Source organism: Aethalodelphis obliquidens, unplaced genomic scaffold (assembly GCF_003676395.1).
Source record: "Aethalodelphis obliquidens isolate GAN/ISIS:26980383/991018 unplaced genomic scaffold, ASM367639v1 scaffold48, whole genome shotgun sequence".
NCBI classification, from domain to species: Eukaryota; Metazoa; Chordata; class Mammalia; order Artiodactyla; family Delphinidae; genus Aethalodelphis; species Aethalodelphis obliquidens.
Window position 1 is genome coordinate 659424 of NW_020837992.1, and position 20097 is coordinate 679520.

The window sequence follows — 20097 nt, forward strand, 5'->3', positions numbered from 1 at the left end:
ACGGGGACAGGAAGTCACTGAAAGGTGACCTGGTCAGATCCACGCCTTAGGAAGATCCAGGTGGAAGGTGGAGGCCAGAGGGAGGGGTGAGGCAGGGACACTCGTTCGGGAGCCCCAGTAGTGGTGTAGTACCATGGCAGGTGAGGGGGGAAGCTGCCAAAGCCACTAAGGAAATACGACTGACAGAACTTAGGGAGTCCATACGGTTGGCGGGGGGAGAAAGAGAGGAGCTGAGGGTAAATCTGCATTTTAGGGATGAGAAACTGAGGCCTGGATCAGTGGTTCTCAACAGTTTTGAGTGTGAGGATTTCTCTTCAACATAAAAAAAAATGTGATGATAGTTAAACTTGCATTAATAGAAAATGCCTAAGGACGCCAGCTACGTGGATTTCTAAAATGATCGCTAGACCATTTTAAAGAACTTGCATCTTATTCATCACAACAGCATAGATATATACATGAACAAGAACATTGGAAGCAGAACAACCTGGATTCCAGTCTTATCTCTACCATTACTAGACGTGTGACCTTGGGCACATGAACTATCTGTGCCTCCGTCCCTCACCTGTCAGATGGGTGTTCAACAGTACCGCATCATGGAGTTGTACTAGGATTGAAGAGTTGTTCGTGTAGAGGGCTGAGAAGAAGGCTTGAGGTATGGTAAACTTCAATGAGCTTTAGCTATTACTATAATTTTTATTCAGGTTAAAGATGATGCTTGGTGCAACTGTGGATGTGAGGATGCCCAAGGTCATGTGTGGTGGCCCCAGGTCGGCCTGAGTTGCTCCTGCCCTCCTGAACTTTGCAACATGGGGCATAATTAACTACATATGTCCACGTGTCATCATCACATGGCGGCAGTGTGACTGTGCCTATGTAAGGCAGTGTCATTACCCAATATTCCATTGCATGGAGCAGGATGCCATCTGTTAAGTTAGACTGGAGTTCCAGGATGATGTAATTGGAGGGTGGAAGAGGCATCCCAGAACCTTGGAGGACCTCACCTTGGAAGGCAAAATGCCATTACCACTCCCCTGAGCCTGGCTTCTCGAGGACCTGAGGAACTCTGGAAGCAATGCTGACTAAGCAGCCCCCTGACCAGTGTTGTCTGGTCATGCCAGCTGATGGTGTAGCAGGACTGCTCAGCTGGCCCACAAATTGACAACCTCTGGACAGGATCATGAACAGTGAGCAGAAAGGGATTTCAGGGTCCCCCAGTACAACTGCACTCCCTGTGTGGCTGCAGACATGGTTCATTTCTCCCCTCCCTGTCTTTCCCCTCCCTTTGGTTGACAACCAGAGCCCTTGGGGGTTTCCGAGTATACAAGCAATGTCTTGGCCAGAAGTAAAGAGGATAAGGAAGCTTCTTCCCCGAGAAGAAATGGTCCCTGGTTGGGCCAGGCCAGGGTAGAATGTGGGGTCTGGTGGGGGGGGGGGGGGGGTTGAGCCCCTGGCAGAGTGCCAGGAGCCAGCATGTCTGCAGAAAGGAAATGACAGCTTGCAGAAGGTTTCTGTCCTCAGTACACAGCCTTAGAAAGCGTCAGAGGGCTGTCAGGCCAGAGGGGCCTCCCAGGATGAAGGACGTGTCCTGTAGCACTGGAGGTAAAACGTTAACTGCCTCAGCAGCTGGACAACCCCAAGGGGAGGGACACCCAGGACTGAGGTGGAGTTTTCCACTGTCCCAGTGACAAGAGTGCTCAGATTCAGAAACTAAGTTAAATTATAGAAGAAAGTTTAAATTGTAAAATAATTTAACTACTTAGTCAGTGGACTGCAATTGATACCTGCCACACACAGATGAGAAAACTGAGGCTCAGAGAGGGCAAATGAGTAGCCCTCATTCAGGTTAAAGGCCACAGTTAGCATGGAAAGGAGGTAGAGCCAGAATTGGACCCAAGTTTGTGAGACTCCAAGCCCAGCACTGCTTACCTTAAAAATGGGTCAGGAGGTGGCAGCAAGCCCAAATGTCCATCAGGAGGGGCTGCTCAGACAAATACGGGGCAGAGAGTGAGAGAGAGCCTTATGCGTCAATATGGAGTGATCATCAAGATATCCTACTGAGTAAAAATAAAAGGCTTAGTTGCTTGAACCTATCGCTGGTATGTGCGTTAAGTTAAATCTGGCAGCACGCAAGAAACTGGTATGCTGGTTGTGTCCTGAAGGAAACTGGGTTACGGGGAAACAGGCAGGGGGAGAAGACTTTTCCCCGGTGCAATCTTTCGTACCTTTTGGATTTTGAATCAAGAGAAGGTATTAGTTTTTCATATTTTTACAGCAATAACATTTTTAAAACAGAGATCGAGGGGCTTCCCTGGTGGCGCAGTGGTTAAGAATCTGTCTGCCAATGCAGGGGACACGGGTTCGAACCCTGGTTTGGGAAGATCCCACATATGCCGCGGAGCAACTAGGCTCGTGAACCACAACTACTGAGCCTGCGTGTCTGGAGCCCGTGCTCGGCAACAAGGGAGGCCGCGACAGTGAGAGGCCCCCGCACCACGATGAAGAGTGGCCCCCGCTTGCCACAACTAGAGAAAGCCCTCGCACAGAAACGAAGACCCAACACAGCCATAAAGTAATTAATTAATTAATTAAAAAAAAAAAAAGGGCTTCCCTGGTGGCGCAGTGATTGAGAGTCCGCCTGCCGATGCAGGGGACACGGGTTCGTGCCCCGGTCTGGGAAGATCCCACATGCCGCGGAGTGGCTGGGCCCGTGAGCCATGGCCGCTGAGCCTGCGCATCTGGAGCCTGTGCTCCGCAACGGGAGAGGCCACAACGGTGAGAGACCCACGTACCGCAAAAAAAAAAAAAGAGATCGACAGAGAATTTCCTTGTTCAACCCTCTTAAATGTGATGAAACAGACTTCTACTGAGCACCCAGGCTGTGCCAAGCCTCAGGTGGGTGCTGCGGGTTATGCCATGATGGGCAGGATGCTGCCTCTACCCACCAGGAGCCACTCACCCCAGGTGACCCAGACCCCCAGGCTGGCTGAGGGGTACGCTACCACAAGACGCCCACAGCTCCTCCCTGTTGCGTATTTGCCCGGACCCCCAGCCACCCGAGGCTGTGAGCCTCAGTTTGTGAGGGGTGAGGGTCTGACCCAGATCCAGCCCCTGTGGGCCTGATGACCACAGGGCAGTTGAGCCCAAACTGCTCAGGGCCACACCTCTCCTTCCTGGCAGAGTCTCCAGACAGGGCAGTGGGGAGGTGGGGAGCCTGAGCCGCCTCCCTGTGGAAAGGGTCATAGACAATCGCGCCCTTTCTTCTCTTGCTTTAAGCACTTACTGTGCAGATCAAATAAGCAGCGAGCCCCCAAGATGGGATTCAACCTGGGTGGGAGTGTGAGCAGGTCCTGACCCTCTGGAAATGTAGCTGTAATCCACCACATTGGAGAGCCACCTCCCCACTGCCTCAACTTCCCTGCACGTTTCTGTCCCCACATTCCGCCTCCTAGCTCCATCCTAGGGGTCGGCAACTGCAGCAGCAACCCAGGTATCTTAACTTCCCACCACTTTTCCCAGCCTTCACCTTCACCTTGACACACCAAAAAGAGATAAATACCTCCCTTGGGGTGAAGCTTCGACAACTGGTGTCCCCGAGACTCCAAGAAGGGAAGCTCTTTCTGGAGGAGGCTAAGGGTCTGGCTATATGAAGCCAGTGAATCGCAAAATGCTCTCCCAGCCAATGCTTCCAATGAAGCAGCTCTCCAGGGACCTGATGATAGAAAAAGTAAACATCATCAAGTTTTCTAAGTAATCAGCTGAGGCGGCAGGCACTTTCGATGGGCTGTTACTTAACACTTAGCTACAAGTGTGTTGCAGTTTTTTAACTGAGGAGAATTGTTAGAGGTGATGGTCTTACTTGAGTGGGTCTTCTGGGATGACATGGACAGGGGACATTTGGGTTTCCTCATGTACTTTGTGTGATGACCATACAGCCTTCAACGCTCTCCTGAGTGTGATATACATGGAGAAGCTGAAAAAAGACACTGACATTGTTCACACGGACAGTGACTTTAGGTCTTACATAAAATCTTTATTCTGCCTTACCTTTGCAGTGTGATCCCAGGCCAGACTTTTCCCTCTCCCTCAGAGCATCCTGGCAGCCAAACCAAGGCTGTCTCTTGTGCTAACTCACACGCAGCAAGACTCCATTCCCTTAGCAACCTCCTAGACAAGATGACCCAGGGAAGGACTGTCACTGCTCAGAGGACACATCCCACACCCCTCACATTTGGGAACGTAACAGCAGGGGAGTGAGGGGCATTAGAAGAAAGGCAATTGTTAGGAGGAGGAATGAAAGAGTCTGACGCTTTTCATTCCTTTTCCTCTGTTAATTTGGCCTGTTTTCCAAACATGGGTCAAACAATCTCCCTCCCAGAAGCAGCAGCAGCAGAAGGAAATGTTATTAAAAACGGGTCCGTTAGTGGGCATGGTGTGTGGATGAAGTCTTTGGGAGTCTTGGCTGCTAAATAAAGACTTTATTGTTGTCATTCCTCCTTTCCCAAGCTCCCTCCCTCTCGTCTCTCCTCCCTCCCTTCTCCCCTCCCTCCCTCCCTTCTCCCCTCCCTTCCTCACTCCTCCCTTCCCTCCTTACAATTTGCCCGGCCCTCCCCCAACCTAACCTCCCCACCCCAATAGGATCCGGTGAAAGAAAAGCCAGGCAAACACAAGCAGGCACACACCACTGAGAGATCAGAACTTCTATCTGGCTCTCTGCTGCCACAGCTCCACCAAAGGGTGGGGGGAGACGGAGGGAGCCTTGCCGACTAAACCCAGAGCTGAGAGGAGAGGCAGGTGGTGCAGGTAAGTCCAGTCTGGAGATGGGGAGGAAGGCTCCTGCCTCCAGCCAGTTTCTTCCTGCTCTATCCAAGCTAGTTTATTGATCTAGTCTGTATCCTCTCCTTCCTTCCTTCCTTCCTCCCTCCCTCCCTCCCTTCCTTCCTTCCATCCTTCTTTCCTTCCTTCCACCAAATTTTTCTCCTTTCGAAGGAGCTCAAATTAGTCTTCCTCATTTCTTCTCCACCCTCTTCCTTCTCTGCATCATTCTGTACCCATGTATTTGCTTGTTGCAAAAGCTGAACTTTCTTGGTACAGATGTTTGTTGTAGCGCAGAGTTATGCTGCACACAGTATTTCTACAGATCAAGTTCCCATAGAAACCCTACTCTAGAACCCATTTCTCTGCACCTTTCACGTTTTGTCACACACTGTCACAGGCACACACACGTGTCACACAGAGGCTGCACTCTCACTCCACATGCACACCCACGAATACGCACACAATATGAAGGCATCCTGTCCATTCACCTCCACTCTTCTGCATTTGACATGCAGGGCTAGAGCACATAGTGATGAGACACTGGCAGGGACACACACAGGCACGTGCACACACGCTGCATCTTGTCTCTTGCCCTCTCACATGCCTCCCCAGCTGTAAGAGAAAAGAGAAAGTGTGTTTCCCCACTGAGATGGCAGAGCCAAAAGAAATCATGTGTCCTGAGTCCAGGCGGAGTAGGAAGGGCATGAACAACTGCAGGAGCTGGAAGGATTTCTTCTTTCTTCAGAACATAATTGAGTGGGAGAGAGAAAAGCAGGTTTCCAACCTGCACAGTGTCTTCCTAGTAGCTCTGACTTTGGAGGTACTAATTCCCAGCTCTGGGGGCAATTCATTTCTTTTTTCTGCAGGCAGCTAGAAAAGATTTCTCTTTAAAGCCACTTCAAAATTATCCCACATTGGTAAGGGGTCCCTGTGGGAGAGGAAACAAGACAGTAGTTCCTTAATCAGTCAGGGAGGGGAAAACTGAAGTGGCCAACCGAATGGGGCTTGTTTCCAAATAGGGTGGTCCCTCTCCATCTCCCCAACTCATTCCTCTGTGACGACACAGAGTGCTATCCCAAGGCAGGCAGGGCATGGGCAAGAGCAGGGTCTCCAAATATGGGTGCTCTTCCAAACGCCCTGCGTGCAGGGGAGGGGGAGACCGGTGCTTACTAAAAATGTAGATGTCTGGACCCCTTGCTCCAGACCCACTGGATCAAGACCCAGGAATCTATTGTTGTCTCAGGACTTGAAGGTCAGCTAGGGCTTGAGAACCTGAACCAGGGGCCTGAGGAGACCTGTGTGGAATTGAAGAGCCCAGGCAGTTAGCTGCGCAGAAGTGCTGTGTGGCTTCCTGGACAAGGACTGTCTGATGGAGGAGCTCCCGAGGGTCCCAAGTGGGCCATCCTCTTTTGCGGAGTAGAAAAAGCTCCTGAGGGAACAGGGAAGACCTCCTGTGAACTCTCACCCTCCTTCTCCTTGTAAGCACTGACAGGTATGTCGTGGAGGTACATTCCAGAAAGAAAGTTCCCCCAAGGTAGCTCCAAAGAGTTTATGTTTCCTCTTACCTGCTAATCTGCCTTCCCTGGGCCCCCAGGGGCATGCGTGGGGCTCGCCTCCATCCCTTCTAGATGCCCCCCTCCCCTGCCCAACAGCTGTCTGTTCTGACGGGCTCACACAGAGGATGGGCTGAACACTCCCCCTTCACCTTCCTGGGAGAGGGGGCGGCAGCCCTATTTATTGGGCCTGTGGGAGAAGCTGGAAGGGGCAGAAAGGCCAGGTGCAACAGGTTGGGATGGGAAGTCATGGGTCACAGTGGGACTCCACAGCCTGCTGAGGACAGGAGGTCAGCATCCCCTCACCTGCTTCAGAAATGCTAGGGGTGGGGGTTACTGAATTGGAGGGACAGAGTAAACGTTCCCCGAATGGCCGGGGGCATCTGTGTTCTCTCTAATTTGTTGGTTCTGAGACCCAAGTGTGGCCTCACAGGCCCCAAAGAGGAGGAAATTGCTCTATGTAGGAAGGTTGGGAGAAATCCATGTGCCCACCTGCATAGATCAGCCTTTCGGTGGAGGGCAGGGCTGTCCTCTGGCCAAGCTGGAGGGAAAGAGACCACATTACTTTGAAATAATGTCAATAATAGCTTAACATTCACTGAGCCTCACTTTTCACACATTTCCTCACTTAACCTTCAAAATAATCTGATAAGAAGATGTTAGTATGCCCATTTTACAGATGAGGAAACTGAAGCTTAGTAGAGGTAAGAGATTTCTCAAGAGTACCCAGCTAAACAGCTGATGAGTTGCAGGGTTGAGACCCACATCTACAAGTACCCAGTGCATCAGACAGATTCTTTTATGCTTTTTTCAGGGCTTGGAGATGTTAGGGGATGGAGGCAGAGAGAAGGATACGGTGAGGTGACAGGCTGTCAGAGGACTAGAACCATTCTCACGCTTGTTTCTTCCCCAGGCCCTTGGAATGGAAAACTTGCTCTTCTGGACTAGTGGCCTGAGGCCAAAAAAACACTGTGTTTACACTTTGCCTGGTGGTAGACACTGGGGAGACAGATTGTCTCTCCATAATAGTGTTATATTGATTTTTAGCACTTTCTGATCTGTAGCACATTTTAAAGTTGCTTATCACACTTCTGAAAACAACTGGATGAGGAAGATAGGGATAGGGAAAACTTCGTTATCTCCATTTTACAGATAAGGAAACTGAGGCGAGAACAGGGTCACGTCACTAGGTCGAGGTAGACGGGCTGCAACCCCACGTCCCCTGTCTAATATGCACCATGATGCACTCCCTGCCTCTGCCCCAATCAGGCTCACCCTTACTCTGATTTCACTCCCCAGGAAAGGGACAGTGCATCAGTGATGTGCTGAATTTATCATGCCTCCTTGTCAACCCTTTCCTTACCTCAGGACCCCACAAGCCCTACTTGGAGGCCTTGGAAGAGTCTCAGGCAGCCTGGCTGGGCCTGCCTCTCTCCTCTGCTAACAGCTGGTCAGAGACCACCTGATTCCCTAGCTTCCAACTCTCTTCTGGGCTGCAGGAAGAGATAAAGGGAACAGGATAGCTTTCAGAAGTCTGAGTTTAGGACAGAAGGAAGGGAATAAAGAAAGAGGGTCATCCCAATGTCCATGGGTGTGTCCAGGGGCAACCCCATCCTCCGTGGTAGGGTCACTGGCTGTGTTAAGCCATGGAGGCTCAGGGGTGACAAGCTAGATGGGAGATCTGACAAGAAAGAAGAACACCAGGAAGTAGCGTGGAGTCATCCTTCTTTAACCCGGGGAGACACACCCAACCTCACTCCCAGCCCAGCCCCAATCCTAGACTCTCTCCACACAAAGCCAATTATCCGTAAACCTGCCCTAATGACTTGGCAAACCCGTGTGGACCTCAACCCTGCCCCCAGTCCTGAGGCTAAACATTGCAAGGATCCTGGGAGTTTGAACCTTAAATGAATGAATGTATGAGCTAAGCAGGGACAGGGCTATCTCACTTTAAAAATCAGAGTCTCTCAGACTTCCCTGGTGGTCCAGAGGTTGAGACTCTGTGCTCCCAGTGCAGAGGGCATGGGCTCAATCCCTGGTTGGGGAACTAAGATCCCACATGCCACACAGCACGGCCTAAAAAAAATAAACAAATAGGTCAGAGTCTCTCTAGAGAATATGCCCTTTTATAAACAAATAAATGAATAAACGAAACCACTGCCATCTGTAGAGATTTTATGCTCTACAACATGCCTTAATGCGTGTGATCCTCACACAGTTGAGGAGCCTGGGGCCTGAGGAAGAGGGTCAGAGCCAGGATTCAAGCCCAAATCTCTAATACTTGGAACTGAAATTTGAATTTAAAACTCTCTTAGAAAATGTTCTTAGGGCTTCCCTGGTGGCACAGTGGTTAAGAATCCACCTGCCAGTGCAGGGGACATGGATTCGAGCCCTGGTCCGGGAAGATCCCACATGCCGCGGAGCAACTAAGCCCGTGAGCCACAACTACTGAGCCCGCGTGCCTAGAGCCCGTGCTCCGCAACAAGAGAAGCCACCGCAATGAGAAGCCCGCGCACCGCAAAGAAGAGCAGCCCCCACGCGCCGCAACTAGAAAAAGCCTGCGTGCAGCAATGAAGACCAACACAGCCAAAAGATAAATAAATAAATTTATTAAAAAGAAAAAAAGAAAATGTTCTTAAATGAGGGAGTGAATTTTGGGTCAGTCAAAGCAATTGCTTTCCCCCCACAAACGAGCAGCTTTTTGAGAACCGATGCTGGTGAACAGGCTGCAGGAGGAGGTGAGTGGTTCTAGGTGGTCCACATGCGTTCACTGAGCAAGCAGTGAGCACAGCCTGGCAGAAAGCTGGGAGGCGTGCTTGCAAAGGCATACGAAATTTAAAACTCACACACACTTACGACCCAGCCTAAGGCACTGTTATGACCGGACAGAAGGTTCTGGAAGACAGGAACATAAGAAGGTGTGACTCTGGGCTTTGTGAGGAAGACTGTGGCTCCCCTTGGAGTCCAAGGACCTCCAGTCTGTCACAAATTCTGGTTTGGAGACTTAGACTCTGGGGGCTGCCCAGACTCCAGCAGGACGGGGCACTGCCTGATGAGAAAAGCCTTAGAAATGAGCACTATTTCCTAAAGAAGGAAGTGTGTGCACGTGCAAACACACACACACACACACACACAGACACACACAGAATGGTTCAGCCACAGGCTAAGAGAAGGAGAATTGAACAGATCCAGTTTCTCCACGGAACAGGCCCAGGAGCTTCTCCGTGGGAACCTCCTCTCATCTCTGAGAGGAGCTTGACCAGCCCCAGAGGTCTAGAGTGTAGAAGGGTCAGAGGACCCATGGGAAGATAAGAGAAGTTCCCAAAAGGTCTGGCATAGGAGGTGGGGATGAGGAAGTCCTGTGTTCACGTGGATGGAAGGAGTGGAGGGCAGGCCTGCCAGGTGGAGCTGTGACTAACCCGTGATTCTGTCACCCCTGACAATGAGGCCAAGTGCTGCCCAGGCCCTGAACCACCAAGAAACACTCCTGAGCGAGGGCCAGCTGCCTGAGTCACAGTGCCTCACAGAGCAGGCTTCCACTCTGGACGAGCTTTTCTTGCTTCCCTCAGGGCCCAGCACCAGGTAGATGCTCTTGGTGACAAAGGCAATGAAGGGATAGAGGGCCCAGCCAGCCTGGGAAGCCTCCCCAGGGCAGGGCTTCTCACACCATGAGAGATCTCTTGCTTATTGTCAGGCTTCTGGGCGATCAGGAAATAAAAAACGCCAAAGCAAAAAAATTCAAGGTCACAAAAATTGGGGCTCTTAAAAATGTTTGATTTTAGTACACTAATGTTTTAACCACCTGTTTAAAATCTATGTGCAATATGGTTGTGCTATTTTCAAGAAAATTACAGGACTTGTAACATATTAATTCATGGTTCACCAGTTACAAGTGGTGTGGGGTCCGGCAACAAGACTCAAGTTTGGTTTTACAATGAATGTCTTTTCTTCTCAGTCCTTTTGGTGTATCCCCAAAACTGTTACATCCTCAACTGGAGATAAAGACAAGAATCTAACTGCAAGGTCCTTTGTGATGGGAGGCTCAGGGGACATGGTACTCCGGGACCCCTTGGAGAGGTCTGCCTGGGAAGAGACCACCTTAGAGGGAGGTGAAGAAGCAACAGAAGCTGCAGGGCAGTCTCCTCCCTCCTCCGTCCTCATCTGCCTTCCGCCTTCTTCCTCTCCTTCCTTCCCATACTCAGTATCCTCTATGAGGATTCACTCATGCACACAGACGACAGGGGAGCGTGCGTTTGCTTATGTGTGTGGTACGGGGAGAGGAGTGGTGTGTGTGTGAGAGTGTGCAGGCTGGGTGTCCAGGGGGTATGTGTGAAAGGTGTGGGGAGATGCCCTCTGCCCCTCCAGGGTGGGCTGTGCCCTCTTTCCTGTTTCTTGTCGCATTCAGCTCCTCCCGAGCATCGGACTCAGGACTAAGCAGCTGGTGAAGGGCTTCTATCGTCTTCCTTTGAGCAAAGCCAGCAGGAAGCCGGCACTGGGTCACACAAGGAAAGATGTGGGCTCCAAGGAAAGAGAGGGGAAGCCTGGAACAGAGGCTTCACAGGGTCCAGATGCAGCTGGGGATACACTCCAGCCCACTCTCTTGCAGGGCACCCCAAGAAACCTGCATCTCCAATGTGTCCCAGACCCCAGGAAGGAGAGGGACAGACCACCACAACTGTGAAGCAGCAGCAAGGAGGGCCATTGGGAGCAATGAGGAAACAGAGACCCCAGAGGGAGACCAGAGGGGCTGTCACAGGGATGATGGCCCTGGGAGGGGAAAGTACAGGTAACCCAGCCAGGCCAGGGGAGCAAGTCTATGGGAGAAGCCAATTTCCATCTGCAGACTTGGGTCTACTGCAATTTCCCCAGCTTAATTCAACTCAAAGTACATGGCCCTGTCTGAGGTGTCATCAGGACCAAGGGGAAGGGCAACCCGAAAACACCCTTTAGCAACCTATTCCACTATGTCTCTGAGGCAGGAAGTTCTTCTTTATATCCCACCTCAATCCCACCAACTCCAATGGATATGGAAAGCAGCAATACCAGGTCAGAAGAAATGACCCCCACAGCCTTTTTTTAAATTGAAGTATAGTTGATGTACAATATTATATAAAAGTTACAGGTGTACAATACAGTGATTCACAATTTTTAAAGGTTATACTCCATTTCTAGTTATTACAAAATATTGGCTATATTCTGCGTGTTGTACAATATATCCTAGTTTATTTTATACATAATAGTTTATACCTCTTAATTCCCTACCTCTGTATTGCCCCTTCCTGCTTCTCTCTCCCCACTAGTAACCACTAGTTTGTTCTATATACCTATGAGTCTGCTTCCTTTTTGTTATATTCACTAGTTTGTTGTATTCCCCATAGCTTTCAGTTCCTTCCTTGTTTATTTCCCCAGGAGCCTCCACATCTGGGGAGAAATTCTTGGTGTGTATCCTGCTGGCAAAGACCAGCATTCTCTGAGCTGAGTGCTGGGGGTGAGGGGTGATCAAGGTCAGACACAAGGGTATCTGCAGCACTTCCTTCCCAAGAGCGCTGTGAGCCCATGGAGACCTGGGGGTTTGTCCTGGGTCTGCTGTTACATAGCTTCCTGGCCTTCACAAGCTACTTCTTTCCTCCAGTACTCAATTTTTATAACTAGTCAAGTCTGGACTTGATTGGTGGATTTCAAAACATTTTTAGCAATGCAACTTTTTTTTCAAATGAATGCTTTGGCTAAACCCCCTTATACATAACAGATTAAAAAAACACAGACCTGCTCAGGTTGGCACAGGGTGGGTTGGGGGTACCCCAGGGCCACCCCCTTGGTCTCCCTCTCTTAGGAGGACTCCACAGAAATGGGGGCACAGTTTGAAAACCACCGAGTTATGGGATCCGTAAGGAGCCTGCAGATGTAACACCCCAGGACTCTATGGCTCACATATTCTAACATCCTTCCTATAAGGGGAGTATAAGTGGAGGGATGATTTTCTCATGGTGCAAATGGGGACACCGAGGGCTAGAGAGGTTAAGGGTCTTCTCCAGGAAACCCCGGGACTCCTGATTCACAGCCCAATGTGCTTTCTGCCAGGATGGCTCACACCCTCCAGAGCAGGCTTAACACATTCAGTGGCTAGGCCTCTGGGAGAGGGTCCAGACCCTCCAGCCCTTGTTACTTTCTCACCTGCTGGATACAGGCAAACAAGGAGATGCTTCCACAGGTCCCTCCCACAGCTGCCCCTGGAGCCCATCCTGACCAACTCTAGCTGCAAAGACATGTCCTCTCATTACTGAGGTCCAGCAGGCTGATGACTTCCTGTATTCCTCCCCACAGGGGCGTCACCTGGATCATGAGGTCATCCCTCTGCTGGCTCCTCCCACTTCTCCTCATCTTGGCCTCAGAGGTCCAAGGCCAGCCAACAAGACGACCAAGACCCAGACCAAGGCTCCAGCCCAGACCCAGACTCAGGCCCACACCCAGCTTTCCTCAGCCCCATGAGCCATTGGAGCCTACAGACCTGCCTCCTCCCCTCCCACCAGGCCCTCCATCTATCTTTCCTGACTGTCCCCGGGAGTGCTATTGCCCCCCTGATTTCCCGTCTGCCCTCTACTGTGACAGCCGCAATCTTCGAAAGGTCCCTCTCATCCCATCCCGCATCCATTACCTCTATCTCCAGAACAACTTCATAACCGAGCTCCCAGTGGAGTCCTTCAAGAACGCCACGGGCCTGAGGTGGATCAACCTGGACAACAACCGAATTCGCAAGGTGGACCAGAAAGTGCTAGAGAAACTACCCAGCCTGGTGTTCCTCTACATGGAAAAGAACCACCTTGAAGAGGTGCCCTCGGCTCTGCCCCAGAACTTAGAGCAGCTGAGGCTAAGCCAGAACCATATCTCCAGAATCCCACCCGGCGTCTTCAGCAAGCTGGAGAAACTGGTGCTCCTGGATCTCCAACACAACAGGCTAAGCGACGGCGTCTTCAAGCCCGACACCTTCCAGGGCCTTAAAAACCTCATGCAGCTCAACCTGGCTCACAACATCTTGAGAAAGATGCCACCCAAGATCCCTGTGGCCATTCACCAGCTCTACCTGGACAGCAACAAAATCGAGACCATCCCCAGCGGATACTTCAAGGGCTTCCCCAACCTGGCCTTCATTCGCCTCAACTACAACAAGCTCTCAGACAGGGGCCTCCCCAGGAACTCCTTTAACATCTCCAACCTCCTCGTGCTCCACCTGTCGCACAACAAGATCAGCAATGTGCCTGCCATCAGCAACAAGCTGGAGCACCTGTACCTCAACAACAACAGCATCGAGCGTGAGTGGGGGCAGGGCTGGGGTGCAGCCACTGGGAGGGAAGCTGGAGTCTCTTCTGCCTCAACACTTTCTCATGAGCCTCATGGTGGGGGGTGCAAAACGCACCCAATGGGGCCCTGGTCTTCAAACCTTGGTCTTTCCACTTACTATCTATGTGACCTTAAAAGGATATCTGACCTCTCTGGGAAGTTTCCTCATTTGTAAAATGAGAATGGCACAAAGTTGACGTGAAGATTTAATAGTTTAATATGGATAAAGTGCCCAGAATACCATGCTTGGAGGGTAATAGCTTTTCTCCCTCCACCCCTTCCCATCAGCCCCAGCTCCTTTGCCCTCCAGATCTATAGGTAAGGTAGACATGGAATATAGGCCTGGACATTCTCCTAAAAGCAGAATGGTGACATTTAAATGTTGACTCTGAAATGTCCTGGGCCTGTCCACTGCAGAAACTGGCAGCTGTGAGGAAAGAGGCTTCTTCCCAAGCCTAAGCCTAGGTTTTAAAGAGTCTGTAAAAAGCATACACAGAGAAGCAACTGTATACTCAGTGTATATACAACTGGTAAACACGTGCAGCCAGAAGGACATGTCCGTATGCAGGTGCTTTCTGAATCTATCTGGAAGGTTGGAAGATTTACGCATATAAGATAGTACACTTAAGGCAGAATTTGCCTAAGCTACATTTACAGGGTCCCGGGCTTGGGATAAAAGATTGCAGGCCAGAAAAGAGGCTCGAAGTCACAGTTTTACTTCAATCAAAAATGTCAGGTCTGAGTAGAGCATCAGCAGAACAGTTTGAAAACAAAAGAGAAAATATTATCTGGTCCGTGGACAAAATCAAGCTACGTTCACACAAGGAATGCAGCAGCTGTGCAGATAAAGGACACCACGAGGAAAGAGAAGCAGTCCTAAAATAATATTAGGAATCCTTAGTTTTCAAGCCAAAGGATGAGAGGGGGATTTTTGAATTTCTATAATAGTGAAACAAGCAGGTGGGAGAACAGGCTTATTCACTCATCTGAGATAATTACACAAAAGTAGGGGAAGGCTTCTTAAAATCTTGTAAGAAACAAATTCAGGAAAAGGGAAAACTACTGTCTAATTTTACCCTGCAGGTAGCAAACTAATGGAACACATTACCCCCAGGAGGCTGTATAGGCCACAGATCTAGACAGAAATGATACCTTGATTAATCCATGGCTGACAAGTTTCTACCACACTGTGGAAGAACAGGCTGCAGGGGTGGCGGAGGGGGGGGGTGGCGCAGTGTATTATCCAGCCTTCTGAGGTTGAAGACAGAAAGGTCACACCCATTCGCACCATTTCACAGATTTGAGAACTGAGCATCAGGGTGGTAAAGTCCAAAGTCACAAAGGTCATAAGAAGAAAATCCATCTATGTCAGGGCTCTTTCTGCTACTCCAGTGTTGAAGAGAGAAGAAAGGGGAGAGAGGGAAGACGAGGAAGTGGAAGAAGGAGATGAAGAGCAACCACAACAACAACCGACAGAAGATAAAAGAAGCAAGGCTTCGGGAGAATCAAAAGCTCCATTTAGAAGATGCCATACCTCCTGTCATCTAATAAGAGGGGAAGGAGAAAATGGAAACTCATTTTCCGTTTGAAAGCCTACCACAATTTGGCCATAACTTACCTTTCCAGCTTACCTTCCCCAGAATCGGTAATCAACTTCAGAATCAACAGATTCATCATGTCCTAGGGCTCCATGCCCTTCCCAGGCCCCCTTTCCTCTTCCTGTCATCCCTATTTCAGTTAATGTAACCACCTTCTGCTCATCCTCGTGCCTCACATTCTGTTCTCAGGAAAACCTCCAGAGTAACCCATCCACCGGCTGGCTTCAGATCTTGCTTCCCCCTATTGTTTCTCCACACTGTAGCCAGATTCATCTTTCTATAGTACAAACGTGATCATAGGACCCTTCCAGGTTAAGCGCTCCAGGACACTATGGTTCATATATCCCACCATCCATCTCATAACAACAGTCCTGCTCAGTGCCATTCCTCAGACTGAAATCAAAGAGCCCATCCTTAGTGAAATATTTGAAGGCCTACCGTAACTGGTGGCCACAACTTACCTCTCCAGCTTAGTCTTCCTAGTACATCACATTGCACTGTTTACTGGTCCCAAACTCTGCCATGAGCTTCTTGGCCTCCACAGTATCATTCAAATAGGTCACAGCATCAGAACACAATCCCCAGGTCTCTACCTGCTGTAATCCTATCTTTGAAGGTTCAGCTGAAAGTTTACTTCCTCTATGACTCTTCTGAGTAAATTTTCAATAACAATTGTTGATCAATTCCAACTTAATTTGTTTCACAAATGGGTAAGTGGAGCCTGGAGGTTACGGTCGACTCATTCACGGTCACACGTTCCCAAGAACTGGTCAGCCAGTTCCAGAGAGGAAAACTCTAGAGTCCTTGCCCCTGTCTACCCTCTTCTTCCTCTTTGTCTTTTACTCCAGCCCTGTCAGGCCTGATCCCCTGCCCATCTCTCCTGCTGACTTCTCCCCTTTTTCTCCATAGAAATCAATGGGACCCAGATTTGCCCCAAAGATCTAGTTGCCTTCCACGACTTCTCCTCGGATCTGGAGAACGTGCCACACCTCCGCTACCTGCGGCTGGATGGAAACTACCTGAAGCCGCCCATCCCGCTGGACCTCATGATGTGCTTCCGCCTGCTGCAATCTGTGATCATCTAGGCCTTACTCTGACCCTGGAGCTCCTCTGGCCACACTTGAATGCAGTGGCCCAGGTGCCTGTGCCCACCATTTGTTTTCTCTGTCTCCTTTTCTTGCTCTCAGCTTTGCCTTTCTTAACCCACCCTCCTGATGCAAGGACAAGCCACGTACTCTGCTGCCCCTGCAGCTTCTAGAGCAAGACTTCCAAAGGCTTGATTTGGTCCACGCAGCTCAAAGACACCCACTGCACATCCAAACTTCTGGCCCCAGAAGCACAGAGATGTGTCTAAAGACTTCATATTCTCTTCTCTCTCCTCCTCCCCTCATCACTCCTGGGTAAGTCTGGGCTATGAACTGACATCTGGATCTTGTCCTGGCCAAAGCAAGCAGAAGATGGTCAGGGGAAGCCTAGAGGTGAGGTTTGGGAAGTCCTGCTGGAAACTCCTGCATGGTGGGCAGCTCTGGCCCAAAGAGGCTGAGAAACCCGTGTCTCCCTGGCCGAGGATCCCATCTTCCAAAACTGCTGCTCCACCACCCCATTCACTGGCACCAGACAGTGCACCAGCTCTGTGCCAGCCTGTGTTCTCCGGAAAGGAAGTGCAAGGGAACGGCTGAGGGAGGGCAGAGGGTCAGAGATTCACACAAGGGCCTGCATCAGGCTGTCTCTGCATAGGGATGAGATGGGGCCCTCCTTCTCAGCACACAGCCTCCTGGCTGGTCCTCTCTGTTCCAAGAGTAAGAGCAGGGAGGAACATTCCAGGAGAAGAATGGCTCAAAAAACTAGGAATCAGCTGGTGGGAGAGGGGTGGGAGTCATAGACCCAGGCTGGGCCCCGTGTGGGTGCAGATGGATCCTGCTGCCCCCTTGGCCACTCTGGATAAGAGGCCTGATGCCCTGGGGAACACGGCATCCACGGTGGAGTGTACAGAGCCACCAACCCCGCCCCGCCATCTGTCCTCTATCAGTGAGGATGGCCCAGTTCTTTCCACTCCCGGGAAGCAGTTCCTGAGAAACTGCTCAAGAAGGGGTGGAGCACCTGGAAATCTCCCAGAAGCCTCTTCCACTTATGCAGATCGGCCTCCCCTTCTAAGACAGACACAGCAGTGACACCTGGTGGCTGGTCCTGGCCACATCCGGCTCCCGTGTTCCTGCTCCTCTCTCTGGTGTGATTTTCCAAGATCAAGGAGTTGGCCTCAGGTTCCAACTTGGAGAGCCATGGGCGATGTGCATGGTCTCTCTCTCCTCTGGGGTCTAAAGGGCACAAAGGTACAGAGGCCCCGGGGTGGGGGATCTGATTCCCATCATGAGTGAACACAAGTGGGAACCTTCAGGAAGCCAGTTGAGGATACAGTTTGTTCCGATCTGCTCTCTTACCTTATGGGTCCCCTCTGCTCTCAGCTTTCATGTGGTACACCAAGGAGGTGGATAAGATCCCCCTCTAAGGACCCTCTGGCGCTCATGTTCCTGTATGCAGCTCCATCCTTTAGACCGTGTTCTAATGCAGGACGAGTCCTAAATATTATCCCTTTCCCTTGCAATAATTTATTCCCTGTATGGACTCTCCTTCCCCCAGAGTTCCCACCCCACCCTGTCTGGCCCAGGTGAGCAGTGTGTCAGGCCTCTAAGGGAAGCCTGGGTTCCACAGGGCTGACTCAACTTCATCTTCCCCTTAACTCCCTCTAGGGGATGCTGCCCCTCTACAGCCTCTGAGTGTATGTTGGTGGGGGTGGGGGCGTATGTCCTAGAAATGATTAGGATACAGTGCCCACTCCCAAGTTAGGTTGAAAAAAGTTCCAGAGATGTTTAAGAAATTGGATTAAGCTAGGTCCCTAACTTCAAGAAATTCCCATTATACTCTTATTTTTCCCTTTTGCTAATGTACAGAATATGGGCCCATTTCATTACAGCCTCCATCCCCCATGCTTGCATACAACTGCTTCATTCTTCGAGGCTGCAGCTGGTTTCTCCAAGACTCCTGCTTAGAGTCAAGATATTATTGTGTCTGTAAGCAACCTGTTGCTATGGCCTGGATAAGCCCCTTCTGCACCTTATCCCCACCTTGCGCCCTCAGCCCCTCTGATGAGGCCCTCAGGGGAGCACAGCTCCTGGGGCTCCCCGGGGAGGAGGGGTCATTCCCCAGCTCCTGCCAAGCTGAAGTGTTTTGATTCAGCAGCAACAAAATCACCATCATCCTATTGCCGCATCTAGCATATTTCTGCTTCCTCCATTGCTCCCTGTATCTGTAAACCAGAGGAAATTAAATTGGCTTTACAGCACCACCCTCCCACATACAATGTGCTGTTTTCCCTTGGGCTTAAGGAAGCCCCCTCCTCCATATACAAGTTAATTCTCTCAGTGCTGCTGACATATGCACATACAGGTGTGTAGGAAGGTGTGTATGTATGTGTACTCTGTACATATATCTGTTCTTTCTTGAAGACCGTATTAACTTTGTGCAACAACTTTGACATTCCAGCACGCTTCACAGCAGAGAAAATAAAGTTATATGAAAAATACCCTGCTTGAATTTGACAATGTAAACAGATGAGAATAGTACCTTAAAGTCACTTTGCCACCCCTTTCCCCAGGCCTCCCACCTTCCTTGCTCTGAGAAGACTGGTGGAGAAAGGATCCTATCCTTAAGAAGCTCTAGGAAAATGATTCCAAAAGTTTTTCTGGTGAATTTCCCCCAAACTCACAATCGTTACAAAAATAATCCCTAAAGTCAGACAAGTAATCTGACAGCTACATTTGAAGCCCAAATCTCCAAGTTCTTTTTAACCCACACATACCAAATTGTTGAGGTCTCCCAAATGCTCAGTACTGAAAGACACAAAACAGACACCATTCCTGACCAGGAAAAGCTAACAGACTAGTTGAGGGCAGGTAGTGTAAGATACACAAAACAATGGCAGAGGTGTATCAAGGGCAGTGAGTAAAGGGCCAGCCACATCATCTGGAATGGTCTACATGCTATGCAGATGTTCACAGAAGGGCTAAAACAGGGTACCCTGGAATCTCTCTTCAGGTGGAAGGTTTGTTCCAGAGCCAACCCCGTGATCCTCCCGGACTACACCATCTTCTTTTGAATGAAAACTGCCAGATGCTGTCCCACCCCTCCCACCCTGCCCCCTAATTTCCTGCTTCAGTTCAATTCAGCAAGTTTTCAGCATATATCAACCACGTGCAAGGTTCCCAGCTAAGAATTCAAGGATAAGTAATATATACCCCACGCCACTGAGGAATTCATAAGGGGAAAAATCCATGAATTAGTAATTGCATGTCTTAAGTGTTTGCAATAATGTTGGGTACAGAAAGCATAGTGGAGAGGGCCTCTGCTTCTGCCTGGGAGAAACCAGAATGGCTCCTATCATTTAAGCTGGATCTTAAGGTTTGAATCAGATTTTGCCAGGTGGGAGAAGGAGGAAAAAGCACATAAACAGGAAAGAAGGGAAGCAGCATGAGAAAAAGATTGGAAGACATGGAGTCTACCCTGTATGAGGGGTGTGTGTGTGTGTGCCTGAGAGAGGAAGAGAAATGAGTTCCAGCCGTGCAGTTATGTAGCTACAAGCCCTCAGCAGGGAATATACCCTTGCTGTCCAAAAAGCAGGAGGGTTCCTGAAACGTCCACCCCTGCCTCTCTCTCTGCCCACGAACAGGGAAGCAACAGGGTCAGCTGGCCAGACTTCTGTCCCCAGGGCCTGCCACCTCCGTTCCATCATCATG

General features: G+C 50.1%; 1 protein-coding gene and 1 long non-coding RNA gene across 2 annotated transcripts; one reads left to right on the plus strand and one right to left on the minus strand.

The window, feature by feature from the left end:
- Window positions 1-2790: 2790 nt before the first annotated feature.
- On the minus strand, window positions 2791-5394 carry LOC113607409 (uncharacterized). Its single transcript, XR_003427936.1, has 3 exons — window positions 5307-5394; window positions 3860-3973; window positions 2791-3712 (listed from the first exon to the last, which is right to left on the minus strand). It is a non-coding gene; the product is annotated as an uncharacterized LOC113607409 (long non-coding RNA).
- Window positions 4634-18887, plus strand: PRELP (proline and arginine rich end leucine rich repeat protein). The gene is made up of 3 exons (XM_027082673.1): window positions 4634-4803; window positions 12696-13681; window positions 16217-18887. The coding sequence occupies exons 2-3, from the start codon at window positions 12712-12714 to the stop codon at window positions 16390-16392; spliced, it is 1146 nt and encodes a 381-aa protein (XP_026938474.1). The 5' UTR covers window positions 4634-4803; window positions 12696-12711; the 3' UTR covers window positions 16393-18887.
- The last annotated feature ends 1210 nt before the right edge of the window (window positions 18888-20097 follow it).